Genomic DNA, 15,885 nt, shown 5'->3' on the forward strand with positions numbered 1-15,885 from the left:
CTTGTATCTCCGGTTATTAAGACTCGAGCGGCGCGCCTACGACACGGTGGCGCAATTTTTTCCTCGAAGCGGGTTGTATAATGTGCGACGACGTGGGTTCGCTGCGCACCGCGCTCAATGACGTATATTAATGACCTTTATACTAATCCATCCGGTGTGCAAAACAAGTTGTGTACGGTATTTCCGCATTTCTCCGAAAGGCAGCAGAAGATGACACTGAAATAGAGAAAGAACAGTGTCCTGTTTCGAACGTATAGGTTACGGCTATCCTTGACTATATATATATATATATATATATATAATATATATATATATATATATATATATATATATATATATATATATATATATATATATATATATAATACGTGTGCAGCGTGGTTTGCTTACTAAACAGCATGGTTACCATCATTCATGCGGTCGCTATATGAATTGCAGTTATTAGGGGCGAAGCTCCTTATAGCGGCACCCGTTCGTCCCTCGTATCGTAGTATGTAACCAGTCTTACGCTTTGACCTGCAAGGTGGTGCCGGTCGGAGATTTTTCCTGTGCGTTGTTGAACAATAAAAAATTCGCAGCGTGCGCGTTAACTAAAAGCCGAATTCTTCTGTCTCTCATTCCCATTAGCAGCCATTGTTTACCTCCAAGGTAGTGCCTGGTGAGATTTCTCCTGTGCGTGATTAAACAATAAAAATTTTGTTCAAAACGCCGTTGATTGATGAAATAAACCAACGAAAGACGCCAGATGTTTTGTAAAAGCAAAACGAAAGAACGCCAGATGTTTCTAAAGCAAAACGAAAAGACGCCAGCTGCTTAACGAAAGACGCCAGATGTTTTCTAAAGCAATGGTTTTCTAAACAATGAAAATTCACAGCGTACATGTAAAATTAAAGTGCGCTGCAAGTCGTCATAACTCATCGAACCTTTAGTATAAACGCGCCCGATCTCACGTCGGTGATGATGTACTGGGCAGAATTCACGGAAGATTCATGGTTTACCGATGAACCTCCGCAGCTTCGCCCACTCATCATCATTCACTCCGTGGATATGCTGTGATTTTTTTCGCTTCCGGTAGTCATGTTACAGAGGGTAAAAAAAAAAATCAGGAGAGCGACCCGAACGATTTTAAGCGAAGCTTCTATAAGTCACAGATTTCCGTGGCGGTGTCGTATATACGCAGAAAACCTGGCGCCGGCGAAAGTATAGAGAAACGCGGCCATCGAAGGTGCGCCGGTCACTCGCCTATTTGTGTGCGCCGTTTTCCAGTAACTGCAGGCTCTCTATATCGTGGTTTGTTGGCGATCAGCGTTTTCTGATATGGCAATATGATCTTTTATGGAGGTCACCTGTCATTTCAATTTGCCACATTTCATTGTTGCCTGGATATGAACACATGACCGTCGTTGTTGCCTGTAGCAACTTAAGCGTTGCCCTGATAAACACGTGATAAAGCTCCGATTCCCGGCATGGAGGAAGGAAACAGGAGGTAGCATTGCGCAATGCGATAGAAATAAGTAAATAAATAAATAAATAAATAAATAAATAAATAAATAAATAAATAAAATAATGATTACCAACACCCGTTCTCAATATGCCTTACATCGTTTAAAATTCCCTGCCTTGCTGTCACCTGTGTTTTTTTTTCTTTTTCTAATTCTCACCAACCTCATCGTGAAATGCGTTCCGTAAGACCTCTCCTGCGAAATTTAGCGTTCCTCTCTCAAACATCACGACTTCCACCATTCTATGGATTTTAACGTATTTATTTATCTTTTTTTTTTCCTTGAGGAAAAAAAAAAGCTTAACAAAATGTCTCCAATTTCTTCCAATTACGTCAAAATTAAGATAAACCGTGTTCAATTCGCTTTCAGTTAATGTTTCGGCAACACACTGTGTGTTAGTCAAGAAAGTAAGGTTCGAAGTTCGTCTTATATTTTCTTTTTTCGGCTTTTGTGACTGGAGATTGTTCCTGAAACGCACTAAGTTAATACACACACACACATGTGTGTGTGTGTGTGTGTGTGTGTGTGTGTGTGTGTGTGTGTGTGTGTGTGTGTGTGTGTGTGTGTGTGTGTGTGTGTGTGTGTGTGTGTGTGTGTGTGTGTGTGTGTGTGTGAAGGAAGTGTCCTTGGATCCTGTATACCAATATACTATACGATCGTACAGGACGTGCAAAACGAATACTTTTTTTTTATTTTTCCAAACGTTGTGTATAGTGAAGTATGTAGTATATTTTCTGTATATATAGTGAAGTGAACACGAACGTCAGTAAATCTGAGAGTTGTTTATACTTTTGGTCGTCTTGAAGTTCCCAACCTCTTCAACACAGTGAATTACGTCTGGCACGGCGCGTTTCTTCATTTCTATCCCCTCTGTTCTTCTGCGACTTTGCTTTTTGAACTTCTGGCTGGCCAAAGCCCTCACTTCAGCTTAAGCTTCCTATAGGACCGTCTATAGGATGCTGAGGTATAAATCTAAAAATTCTTAGGCAACAGGCTTCCGTGTAAGCGCGAAAATAAAGTGGCTCGCCAACAATAATTGAGTATATGTATGTGGGGGTTGGCTGAGTGTATATCGGAGAGACGAACTTGTCAGAGGGATAAACGAACTTGTCAGAGGGAAGGCGTATCACAGGTGGGACGCTTATGTGTGGCATTATCCCATAAACGGTTAAATACAACATCATTATTGACAATCACTTAGTATTCATCGCATAAACGACAGTTCTGTTTAGAAAAAAGAGAGAGAGCAGCATATATATTCTGAGCAATCGACTATAAAGAGCCGTTTGCAATCCGTCATGAGTATCTCTCTGACGTGTGTTTAGAAAGAAACGTTCACGATTTAATGTAGTATTAAGGTGAAAGCCTGAGATGCCTCATCAGACGCGAACTTTGGCCGACGTCCCGCGCAGGCGGCGTCAACACGAGCGACGCAAAAAAAAAAAAAAAAATCATCACGCGATGACCATATGACGCCATCATGACGTCACATATCAACAAAATTTGCGACATCACATGATGACGTCATCACATGACATCGTAGCTTGGTCAACGGTGCCGATCACGGAGGCAGTGCAAAACCAGGTAAGGTGCCTTTGATCCGAGAGGCAGTGGAAGAAAGACCACGTTAGGTGCAGAAAGCCCTCGGAGGGTGGCGGGACAGAAACAATACATCGACCGAGAAGAAAAAGAAGATGGCTTTCGACATCCAGTCGTCTTAGGTAAGTGCATGAGGGACCGTCTGAGTTTTTTCGGGAGAAGAACTACCGTTTAGAGCTTGATCTTGGAATAAAACAGCTATTTATTACAGGTAATCAGTTAGAAGAAAACTTAATTGAATTATCCAGAACGTTACAGCTTCGAAAAGGTAATCGATTATATTACAAAATTACACGAAAACGTAATTCATTACAAGAAATCGATTACTTGTAACGCGTTACGTACAACCCGGGAGAGCGGAAACGGACTGTCGTTTGCAACGAGTGACCAAATGGTCAAAGTTTTACGGCACTGCACACCCTATACTATGGGACAGCAGTATGCTGTCCCTACACGATGAAAAACTTCTTGACTGTACTAAAGAGACTAGTTTGAACGCACATCATCAAACACGCTCCCTTGATCTGTTGTTGAAAAAACCACCATAATTCTTCGAGTTTTTATGAAGATTCCTAACAATTTCGTTTTCGTTTGGAAAGCAGAAAAACACTTGAATTCCAGCTTTCAAGACCAGTCTTCTCTCTGCGTAAGCCTTTTAAAGTATATTTTTTAATGCCGAGAACCAAAAATCAAAAAGTCGTTTTCAAAAATAACATTATTATTATTCTCCGAAACTAGACAGTGCAGCGCACTGGTTTTTAGCGAGCTTACAAAAAATCACAGCATATCCACGGAGTGAATGATGATGAGTGGGCGAAGCTGCGGAGGTTCATCGGTAAACCGTGAACCTTCCGTGAATTCTGCCCAGTACATCATCACCGACGTGAGATAGGGCGCGTTTATACTAAAGGTTCGATGAGTTATGACGACTTGCAGCTCACTTTAATTTTACATGTACGCTGTGAATTTTCATTGTTTAGAAAACCATTGCTTTAGAAAACATCTGGCGTCTTTCGTTAAGCAGCTGGCGTCTTTTCCTTTTGCTTTAGAAACATCTGGCGTTCTTCCGTTTTGCTTTTACAAAAACATCTGGCGTCTTTCGTTGGTTTATTTCATCAATCAACGGCGTTTTGAACAAAATTTTTATTGTTTAATCACGCACAGGAGAAATCTCACCAGGCACTACCTTGGAGGTAAAGAATGGCTGCTAATGGAATGAGAGACCGAAGAAGTCGGCTTTTAGCTACCGCTGCGAATTTTTTATTGTTCAACAACGCACAGGAAAAATCTCCCACCGGCACCACCTTGGAGGTCAAAGCGTAAGACTGGTTACGGACTACGACTACGACTACGAGGGACGAACGGGTGCCGCCTTAAGGAGCTTCGCCCCTAAAAGCCTCACTGAAGTGCTCATCTGCAAGGTAATTTGTAATGACCCCCTCTGGCATATAAGCAACTCAAGAGAGCGACTAAAGAAAACACCAACGTGCGACGATTTATAGGTTGGCTAGTTTCATTATCTCGAGAATAATAATAATTACAATGTAATGACAACCATTGACTAAGAAACTCGCAAGGAAAAAAATTACGCCATCTCCCGCGAAAGGGGACCATGAGGCGATGCGAAGCCGGAGCACTTGCACGATCGCGTTCCGTTTGCGTTCGTTGGGCATGCTACCGACCTCGCGTCGTGGAACGCGAAGAGGGACGCTACGCGCGTCGTATCTTCCATCTAGCCTGGCCGTTAATTCTCACAGGGCGAGCGGGAAACGCGGTCGACAGGCGGGTGAGAGGGGGGCAGCGTAGGAGAGGAGAGAGAAGGGGAGGGGACGCACATGCGCTCGAGGTCATCGCAGCGTTGCGCAGGAGAGAATTTCGGCATGTCTAGCCCGCGTTTCAGAGGAAGAGTGGAAAGGGGGAGTGGAGAGGGGAAGGGAAGAGGGTGAGTGGAGAGGAGGTGTGTGGAGATGGTATGCGCATGCGCAGTAAGGGTGGTCACGCCGCACACCACCACCACCGGATTGAGCTCGGCCTTAAGATACTTCGCATCTAAAATGTAAGCAACCCATGTGAGAGCTGTACAAACAACGGAACATTGATTCGCCTGTGTTTCCGTTGTGCTTATCTGCCCTTTTGTGTTCTTTTCTTGTGTTTATCTGATCTTTTCTGGCGCTGGCGTTCCAAACGTACAGCCTGCTCGGCTTATGTGTGCCAAACGTGGGACCTGCTTGACAACAACGCGAGACATGCGACTGTACCTAACTGTCGACGCTGGCGTTTCGCTGTCGCTTCACTGGCTCTCGGACAGACGAATTAGTCGTTTACGTTTACGGCGTTTACGGGCAAGCAAGCGTTGGCGTTCCAAACGTGCAGACTGCTCGGCTTATGTGAATCAAACGTGGGACCTGCTTGACAACAACGCGAGACATGAGACTGTGCCTAACTGCCGACGCTGGCGTTTCGCTGTCGCTTCACTGGCTCTCGGACAGACGAATTAGTCGTTTACGTTTACGGCGTTTACGGGCAAGCAAGCGTTGGCGTTCCAAACGTGCAGCCTGCTCGGCTTATGTGAATCAAACGTGGGACCTGCTTGACAACAACGCGAGACATGAGACTGTGCCTAACTACCGACGCTGGCGTTTCGCTGTCGCTTCACTGGCTCTCGGACAGACGAATTAGTCGTTTACGTTTACGGCGTTTACGGGCAAGTAAGCGTTGGCGTTCCAAACGTGCAGACTGCTCGGCTTATGTGAATCAAACGTGGGACCTGCTTGACAACAACGCGAGACATGAGACTGTGCCTAACTGCCGACGCTGGCGTTTCGCTGTCGCTTCACTGGCTCTTGGACAGACGAATTAGTCCTTTACGTTTACGGCGTTTGCGGGCAAGCAAGCGCTGGCTTTGCAAACGTGCAGCCTGCTCGGCTTATGTGAATCAAACGTGGGACCTGCGTGACGCCAACGCGAGACATGGGACGACGACATGAGATGACATGTTAACTGCTGCGCAGTTAACATGTCGGCATTTGCACATCTGTTAATGGCGACTCGATATTTACACACGATATAATTGAGGCACAATGTATAGAGGGGGATGCCGTATTAGTTTTGACCACCTGGGGTTCTTTAACGTTTACCTAAATGGAAGCACACGGTTTGTTTTGTTTCTTGTTTCATTTCGACCTTATCTTAATTCAGGCGCCGTGGCTGGAAATCGAGACAGCAGCTTTGCACTTAAGCGACACAGCACGTCAGCCGATAAGCCACTATGCACGTTTCAGACACTTCTTCGAAGGTATTCTTAGAATTACGTTTATATATAAGCTGTCCTGCTGTTTGCTGCCACCAGTAACCAACAGAAAACGCGAAAAGGTTGCGACGTCACATCACATCACATGCGAAGAGTCCGCGCGGCACGGTGGCTGCGAGCCGAGGCAAGCAGTGGACCCAGTGGACCGCTTTGGCAAGCCGACGCAAGCACCGGACCGCTGGGGCGGTAGCGGGTTTTCGTTTGCCTCGTTGTGTCATAGATGGCGCCACGCACCAGCGAGTCCTCGCAGCGCTGATTGGCCCGCGTCGGCGCGCCTCCTTCCTCCGAGGGGCGCCAGACGAGGCGGGGCTTGCGGGGAGCGCTCCCCCTCGGAAAGCGAGGCCCGTCGCCATCAATCAGAGTCGGCGCCCCCTGCGTTGCGTGCGAAAAGGGGCGAAAAGACGCAAAGAAGCAACCACCCACCGTCATGACAGGCGGTCGCCGCCCGTGGGTCCTGTCGCGTACGCCAGCCGCCATGCCGCCGTTCGTCAGCTAGCGACGACGCCGAAGGAAGCCGCGTCGTCCGGCCTTTCTTTTTTTCGCCGCCAACGAGGCGCTTGTGTCATATTTTGGCTCCGTATTTTTGTCTCGGGTGTTCGTCGATCCCTACCCGTCGGTCGGGTTGCGGTGGGACCGCCGCGGAACGACATGAGATCGTCGCCGCCGCCGTGCTGACCCGTCGGTGGAAAGGCGAGGCCGGCTCGATCACCCTGTCCTGCGACGATCGAGGGACCGTCCCGACGTTCGTCTCTACTTCGGCGGCGGCAAGAGCTGTGAACCATCGTTTTCGTTTTGGTTTGTTTCGGTTCTCGTTCTTTTTATTCTTGGCGTGCCTGCCTGGGTGACGATACGCGCGCGTGCTACGCGCGCCCGGACCCGAGGACAGCATGAGTCACCTGAGTGCGATGTACGCGACCAAACGGCGCCGCCGGAATTCCAAAAGGTGAGCAGCTGTTTCACGTTCTTTATCTCTACTAGATGTTTCAAAGTATTGGAGAAGCTTGCCCGTAGTGTGCGTTACGTGCGGCCATACCTGATCACCTGATTTCGGATCCGTACAACACGGGCACGTGGTCTATCGGAAGCATCCAGCGCGTGCGCTGGGCGCGGTTGCCACCGCGAAACGATGTTTCGTATGAAAACAGCGCGGGGAGTCGCATCATTGGTTCAGAATGTGTCCGAACTCCATCGCCAATGCAAGCACTCACACATTTGCAATACAGCAAGCTCTTCGAAGGGATACTCTCAGCTGTCTAACTGCGTGTGCAGAAAGAACTGTATAACATACCAGCAGAGTATACTCGCGAAACTGCGTCCACTGGTGCCACGTCAAAGTGACGTCATTCCTCCCCTGATCGTTGCACGACATGCATCGCGTGTGGAACGAAGAGAGAGAGAGAGAAAGCTAGAACATGTGACGTGACCGATGCATGCTTGCGTGCATGGGACCGCAGAGACTCGCTGATCACCGATCCCCACGTCACACCCTTGGCAGCAAGCGTGTAAGTCGGTGTGTATATGTATATACGTGTCGTGTAGTGCACCCGTCGCGTGAACACGTATACATGAATTGCAGTGTGTATATTGAGCCTGCAAGAAAATGAACGGTATGTAGGGGGTAAGAAATTACGTTCATTCACGTAAAAGACGAGGTGTTGCTGGGAGCGTGCGTGTTGAAGTGTAAGAAAGGCGGTGAGGGAGGGGGGGGGGGGTCGAGTAGTGATGAGAGTGCATGCCTTTTCCAGTCTCGCGGAATCACGCGACGTGCGGCTCCCGTGCGCGAGCTTTTACGTGACGAGACATCGCGTGTGCCGGGGCAGCTACAAAAAACGTGCGTGCCACGGCGCGCTTTACACGATGTCGAGAGAGAGTGAGCAAAATAAAAAGTCCAGAACATAGATGAGTACTACAAACATCATGCGCCAAGTCGCGTGCTCCCAGGAATGTGAGCACTTTTGGATCATTTAAATGTCTCATCTCCGTTAGCCTCTTGTACACCTTCGTTTTTCGGCAATTTTCTTCACTCCACGACATTTACACATAGTACATGATGACGCACACACAGCGAGCGATAAATGTTTGATGATTCAACAGCTATTTACCAAGTGATAAATGCTATGCTTGTCTTTAACGTATCACTGTTCTCCCATGCAATTGACTTCCATCCGTTGGAGCATATAAACGCTGGAGCCGAATACACGTATATTTAAATGTGCCACAAGGTATGTGTTATATCATATGGCGAGATTTGCTCATTTTACCTTTCAGCTATAAATTACATTACACGAAGATGTGCAACGAAGCCCCGTTCTACTCACATGTACTTCTGTGACAATTAAACGGGGTTCTTGATAAACGTGAACAAAAACAGATGAAACTTGACTGATTCATTGACACATATGCAACACGTAAAATCGCAACCATAACAGTCAGAGCCGGTGATATATGATAATATCCGCAGTTGAAAATTATTCTTACGTCTTATTTTCTTCTGTTGCTTTGGTATACGTTAAACCCCATGGATAAATAAGCCAACCGTGCAACTAATCTTCTGTTACTATATATATGGTTAGCTTTGCTTGCCTCACTAAAACGAAGATTTTACATTTCTCCCTTGCTCTGTACGATGTCTTTTTTTTTTTTGTTAATCAAGCTATAAAAAAAGAAAAGTTTGGTCGGAGTGTTGGAACAGATAAACATGGAAGAGTATGAAGAACTCTTTTAACTGTACAGCGCCTCTCATCTGTGCTTAAATTTATGTGCACGTTAAAGAATTCCAGGTGGTGGAAATTTCCGTATGCTCTCCAGTAAGGCGTCACTCATAATCATATCGTGGTTTCGGGACGTTAAACCCCAATAATTATTGTTATAGCACCTCTCATTAATTCATAACACATGCCTTTGGACCCTCTAACGGTATAACTTTAGTGAGGAACGGAATACACCGGGAAGCATTTGAACGAGGATGTGCAAGCATGTGTGTACACAAACGGCACGGCTGGACGAGACAGAATATCGAACAGCAAAGCAGGAGCTCACATTTGATTACTCATATATTTCCAAGACAGATTGCTACGTCCACTGGTTTGCCTTCTGAAGATATACCACTGTTAAGGTGTTTCATTATTGTGGAATTGTTGTGGACCAATTTACAGCTGTGTATCTCTAGAACGTGTGCTTCATGTTTCCCGACTTAAGTGGTCAAGTCAGGAGCGCTGCAGCTCTGATATGGAAAAGATTGAGCGATTTATTTGGACGCGATTGTGGATGTTGACAACTACGTAGTCTGGCACTGACCTCTCCATGAATAATAAGTTCTTCAGTGGATAAGTAATATGGTAAAGAGAAGACATACGAAAAAATATTCAGACAGTAAGATGCTATTTGGAAACGTGCACAGCTTGAATATAGAAAAATAATTTCTAAAAAGCGTCCTGAAAAACGGGAAACGTTCTATACAGTTTCTGCATTGAAACACGAGTGAGTTAAATATGGTATGTATAGTGGTGTTAAGTATATAATATTAAAGAAAAAAGTAAACGCAAGGCCGAGATCAGTGTTAATACATATATAGATATACAATGTCAGTTTTATTAAACAAGGTTATCAAGGCTATCATAGCACATTTCTACAACGATGCTGTTATTCCATGGCTATTGCAATCCCTATATACATACCGAAAGGACGGTGATTAAGGCATGTAATTTATGCTTGACTGTCATTAACCAGCCGCTTTGGCAGGCTAATGTCCAAGGCTTAGATTTATTACCTCTCTAAGGGACAACTCAGCGTAACAGCTCCTTGTGAATACAGGCGCATGAAGAATAGTGTCAGCAGACGTACAGACCACAAAGCATACACGCGTTGCTTGCATATGTATATACATGACAGTATCGGGTGTATATTGCATGCCATTTGCATACTCTTCCTACGTCAAGTGTAGATGATCGGAAAAGCGGACGAAGTTTTTTTTTTCTTCTTAGTAGTCAGCCGATTTATGTATAACTGCACTAGCATTCATAATCAAAGCTTACTAAGCGCCACAAAAGACGGGATATAATTGAGAATCAACCAGCCAATATTGTCACGGACAAAACCACACAAGACCCTTTGTTCGGCACTACTGATCTGCAGTTTACTATAGACACGTCGTCGTATCTTCTTCGGCGATTGTGCAAACTGCTTTCATTTGTGTCAGGGGTGGTGCTAGACGGCTCATGGTTAACGAAGCATATTCGGGCGGAGTCCTTCAGGGTGAAATACACACGCCCTAATTTCTTCCTTTCGTCCGAATGACAATGGCTACACGATGGAAGTCATCGAGCCAGTCTTCCACGTCCTCAGAGGGATCACCATGGAAGGGCCGTGGCAGGCGCGGCGTGTTCAGAACCAGCGACGCGGGCGCCTTTCCCGCACCTTATATGTCTCCAGTGTCTGATTTGCGGCTGTGGTCGACATCCTCGGCAGATCTTGCAGGTCGTACTCCGGAGGTAGTCCTTGTCGGCTTTTCCGTAGGTTCTCTGCTTCTGATGAAGTTGCACCGGTGTCGAGAGCTTCCTGAGTCAGAGTACATAGGCGTGTCCCCGCACCTCCACCAGTTTGCCACGGACAAAACCACACAAGACCTGTTGGTCGGCACTACCGATCGGTTTACTAAGAAACCTCGTCAATGTCTTCTTCGGCGATTGTGCAAACTGCTTTCAGTTGTATCAGCGTCGTGGCAATATAATGCGCTGAGCAAACACATGACGGAGCCAATAATTTCACGCGCGATTTTTTCGTACATATAAAATGCGACAACGTGCATCGCGGTGAATTGCTTTGATCACTGGAAAAAGTCGGGCTTCCGGCACAGGCCGTATATTGCTGCTCTGGAAGCAACAGAGGGAGGAAAACATATACGTATACGTAATTAAAAAAAAAAAGTTCGGCAGAACCCTGGCATTGTGAGAATCAACTTCATGCCAGGCAGTCAGCAAGTATCTGCCTATGCCGCATTCTTTCTACTTGGAACCAAGAGTTATGAGGTCGATCAACGTTTTTGCGCAAATAGAGTAGTTTTAGGCATATCGAGGGTTTACCAAGCACTTCCGACTATACGTTGGTGCTTACTGGGTATAGCTTATGGTACGACATGACTGAGGTACGCACGTTGGTGCACGGACATCACTTTTACCGAAACTAAGTGCAGGTGCGGTGATCTGCATATTATAGGCAGCTGTCGTTTTCGGGACAACTTATGTTGCCCAGACATGACGCCTGTATAGTACTGTCGTTTTCCAAAGCAGTTTCAAGCACTGGCGTGGCTCTGTGGTAGAATACTTGAACTGCCACGCGGAATTCCTGGGTTCTATTCCGGCTGGAACCGTGATTTTTAATCTTTGCGTCCTTCGGGAGTTTTCGCTCACCGACAAGGTCGCAGATGCCAGCACCGGATTTTCTGCATGCGGCACGGGCCCCTTAACACTATATATCGCATCAACAGTTCAGATTCTCACCGTTCCTGGGTTGATGTAGACAGTGGATCACTTTGTGGCGCATTCCGTGGGCCGTGGCATGCGAGTATGCGCCACACGTGACTGAGGGAGAGGAATTCGCGACGTACGTCATAAGCATATCACGTTATTCACGCCCTGACCAGTTACTCGTGTTCGGCATATATTCATTTGCTCTTATTCTAATTTTGGTGTAAAGCAAGTCAAGGAGACGACTACAGGATCATCCAGACGTTGGCGGCTAGAGATAAGAAATGGCAAAACCGGTCCGCAAAGACATGCTTCGCATCTAAAACCAACAAGCCTAATTGGAAACCTTATACTGACCAACACATGCGTTTTGCATGGTGGTATAGCCTACATACGGGACATGATACAAAGACAACCTCTCAACTAAATTTTGCGGAACTTATATGTTCTATGCAGGCGTTTTACGCGCCTGGCACTTGAGCACACAGCTTGTCAATACTCGCAGTTTCTCTCTCTCTCTCTCTCTCTCTCTCTATATATATATATATATATATATATATATATATATATATATATATATATATATGCATCTAGTAAAGAAATGAACGGTCATCGCAAGTGCCATGTATAAACGTCTCTCTCTCTCTCTCTCACACACACACACACACACACACACACACACACACATATATATATATATATATATATATATATATATATATATATATATATATATATACATATATATATATATATATATATATATATATATATATATATAAAATGTGTGTGTGTGTGTGTGTGTGTGTGTGTGTGAGAGAGAGAGAGACGTTTATACATGGCACTTGCGATGACCGTTCATTTCTTCATAGATGCAGAAATATTGAAATCAAGGCATTCGATACATGGTTCATAAAAGGACTTCAGAAGACAGACATGTTGCCTTTAACGACGTTTTCGGACCATTAGCTTGTCCAGTACAACATAAAGTTACGCCTTTTCACGACGTCACTGGCCTGTCCAAGGTGCGCTATGTATTATATGAAAGTAGAAATGACACACACGCACCTGCAGGAAGGAGAATGGCTCAGTCGCGCGCATTACGTATATTAGGGAATAAGGATTGAATATATATGTAACCGAAGAAATCACGTGTCTCTCGATACTCTTTGGAATCCTGCGCTTGTACTTGCGGCGTATAACGTATCGAGATATATTTCTTATAAGCGTTCCTATAAGACAAGGCAGATGCGTTTTCAGATAAAAACTATTTACATGCTCAGAAGTACTAAGCGGTGCCCACATTTCTTCAATACTGCCGCATAGTGTGTGCGTGGGACGGAGTAAACTTTCACATCAGCAACCAGAACAACCGTTAGGGGCGCTTCTGATTGTGTGGACGATGAAAGCTATTCCACGTGTGTATGTCGGAACATTTAGAGAGTTACTTCGTCGGACTCCTTCGAATGCTGTCCAACGCAAAAGAATTCGCATTGATGCTCTGCCCAATTACGTTCGCTTATTTTGTTTTAAGGCAGTGGGTTTTTGCCATTCAGAGGCACGTTTGTGTCGCCGGTTTATTTGTGGCATCAGTACTAGGGCAAAGATAACATTCCACAGATAAAAAAAATCTAGCTCAGCTTGCACTAAGTCACCCAATGCTGGGTCACAGCAGAGCTGGTGGGCAAAGTTGGTCCTGACTTGGCTAGGCTTCTACCCTCTCACCTCTCTCTTTCCCATCCCTATGTTATACTATACTATACTATACTATACTATACTATACTATACTATACTATATGTAAGGTCCGGCGTGTCGAGAACGGGGGGGATGGTTGTGTCTTTCCCCAAAAGGCGGCTTCCAAGAAGCCAGCCTCGGAGTCGAGGCTCGCAGCGCAGCGACGCTCGGTTCGAGTGTAGGAAGCGCGGGGACAAAAGAGCACTTGCCAGCTGCCCATACCGTTCGAACAAAAAGATGCGCCCTTTGACCATCGGTTTAACGACCAACGCAGCGGCCCGCAGCCCGCGGGGGGTCCGGGAAGCAGTGCGAAGGGAGCCAAGACTGGGACGTAAATAAATCTCGCATAGGATCCGTGAACGCCTGTCGACAGAGACGAGATGTCGCCGAGTACGGTGCACGTGGCCCAGTAAATCTCGCAAAGTGTCTGTTAAAAGCCTGTCAACGGATGCGAGAGGTTTCCGAGGAGGGATGGCATGGCTCCGCTAGTTAACCGGCCGCACAGTGTATGAACACGGTCAGGGTAGTTGAACGACGCCACCATCGTGTATGTTTTTTTGAGTGCACTTCTGGGAATGTTGTTTGCCGGACGTCTTCCACGTCTCCCTCTCAGGCAGGGGGCTGAAAAAGGCTTCAGAGAGAGAGGGTGGAGGCCTCCGGCAGACCAATTTACAGTTGACCCAATAAGCGGTCTGAGGGATTTTGATTTGCCGTGGGGAAAACTGGGAGGAGCAATGTTGGGGTTAAAACCTGGCTCCCGGCTCCTCACGAGGGTTCTTGTCGCAGGAGCGGTGCTATGCACTTGTCGGCTCTGCCGAGTTTTATTGCGAAAGTTCCAATGTACATAGCTGCCATGTAACCTTGTATATATACCCTGTATATAAATATCGAGTTGTTTTGCTTTAAGAAAAGGAGTCGTCTCCATTCTTGAGAGTTAGCAGCAACCACGATGAGGCAAGGCAGCTACGGCCAACCTTCCACTCCCTTCTGCAACTGACAGCGGCTACGCAGCTGAGAGAGCTCTGCTCCGGAATCAAGAGGGAGTGGGGAGAAGGTGTGGGAATTTACTGGCGCAGTCGAGACAGAATCGAGACAACGACGACAAGGGACGCTCTGCGTACCAAGGAGATCGTCGTGCTGCGGAGGAGACGCAGGAAGAAGGCCAAGACGTTAAGCGTTAGGCCGGAAACATCGAGCGATCAGGCCACCGAGCCGAAGAGGCAGCGGCCCGGCAGCTGTGGGCCCAAGTCAACGGTTCGGCGACTCCCCAAGCGGCATCGGGCGACGGCGAGGGCCTGACGGCGGGCAAGGCGAGGCAGCAGCAAGCAGCAGCGTCTCAAGCGGTGAGTCCTCTAGTGTTCTTACACCTCTGGGGTACCGCTGCCTTTCTTGAGTCGTTGTGTGTGTTATGAACACGAGGTTTGCCCACTTGAACCCGGACAGGCGAGCGCTAGGCATGAGTCGCGAGTCGGGAGACGAGAGCGGCGCGTCAAACCCGGAAGAGGGTAGTGCGCAGGAGAGCCAGAGAGAGGACCGTTTCGGAAATCTTACGCCAGAACGCAGACTGCAGGAGTTGCGGTTTGAGATGGAGAGACTGTCGCAGATGATGAGCGGGAGCTCTCGGGGGAGCGAACCTGCGGTCGGCAGGCGGGATCCGTGTAGCGAACTGAGGCGCTATTCTAAGGTCCTCACCGGGGTGTTACCCAAATTTCCGACAGAAGCTGAGGCACCAGTGTGGTTCGAGTCCGTGGAGAGTGCCCTAGAAGCGTACGAGGTACCGGGGGAGTTTTGGGGACGATTGGTTTTTCCGTTGGTAGCGGAGAGGGTCCCATTTTTGTCCACGCGGCTTAGCCCAACAGAGCATAAGGATTACCAGGTAATCAAGCAAACGGTGCTCGACGAACTCAAGCTTTCGGCAGGAGAGTACCTCAAAAGATTTTCGGGGTCAGGAAAGCGTGCGAACGAAGGGTGGAGACCTTTTGCAACACGTCTAGAGAGCTACCTCCACTTTTACCTTGACGCAAGGGGGGTGTCGACGTTCGAGGGCCTGGTGAAACTTTTGGTTGCCGACCAATTAAAGAAGAATTTGTCGGAGGAGGCCGCGCGGTATGTGACGCTCCAAGAAGGGAGAAAGTGGATGAGTGCCCCAGAGATGGCCGCGTTGCTAAGAACGTTCGAAGAGGCGCAGGGGGCGAACAGCGCGGCTAGACAGACGAAGCTAAAGGCGGCGGAATCGCAAAGCGCGAGCAGTGCTAGACCAGATAATGAGACAAC

General features: G+C 47.1%; 1 protein-coding gene across 1 annotated transcript in view; it reads left to right on the plus strand.

Moving 5' to 3' along the window:
• Positions 1–7,249: 7,249 nt before the first annotated feature.
• The window catches only part of LOC119397495 (aryl hydrocarbon receptor), a 152,766-nt gene continuing 144,130 nt past the window's right edge, over positions 7,250–15,885 (plus strand). Inside the window, exon 1 of the mRNA XM_049416584.1 lies at positions 7,250–7,354. Coding sequence (XP_049272541.1) covers positions 7,299–7,354 — 56 coding nt within the window. The 5' untranslated portion in view covers positions 7,250–7,298. The remainder of the gene's footprint in view (positions 7,355–15,885) is intronic.

This window comes from Rhipicephalus sanguineus, chromosome 6, assembly GCF_013339695.2.
Source record: "Rhipicephalus sanguineus isolate Rsan-2018 chromosome 6, BIME_Rsan_1.4, whole genome shotgun sequence".
Classification (NCBI taxonomy): Eukaryota; Metazoa; Arthropoda; class Arachnida; order Ixodida; family Ixodidae; genus Rhipicephalus; species Rhipicephalus sanguineus.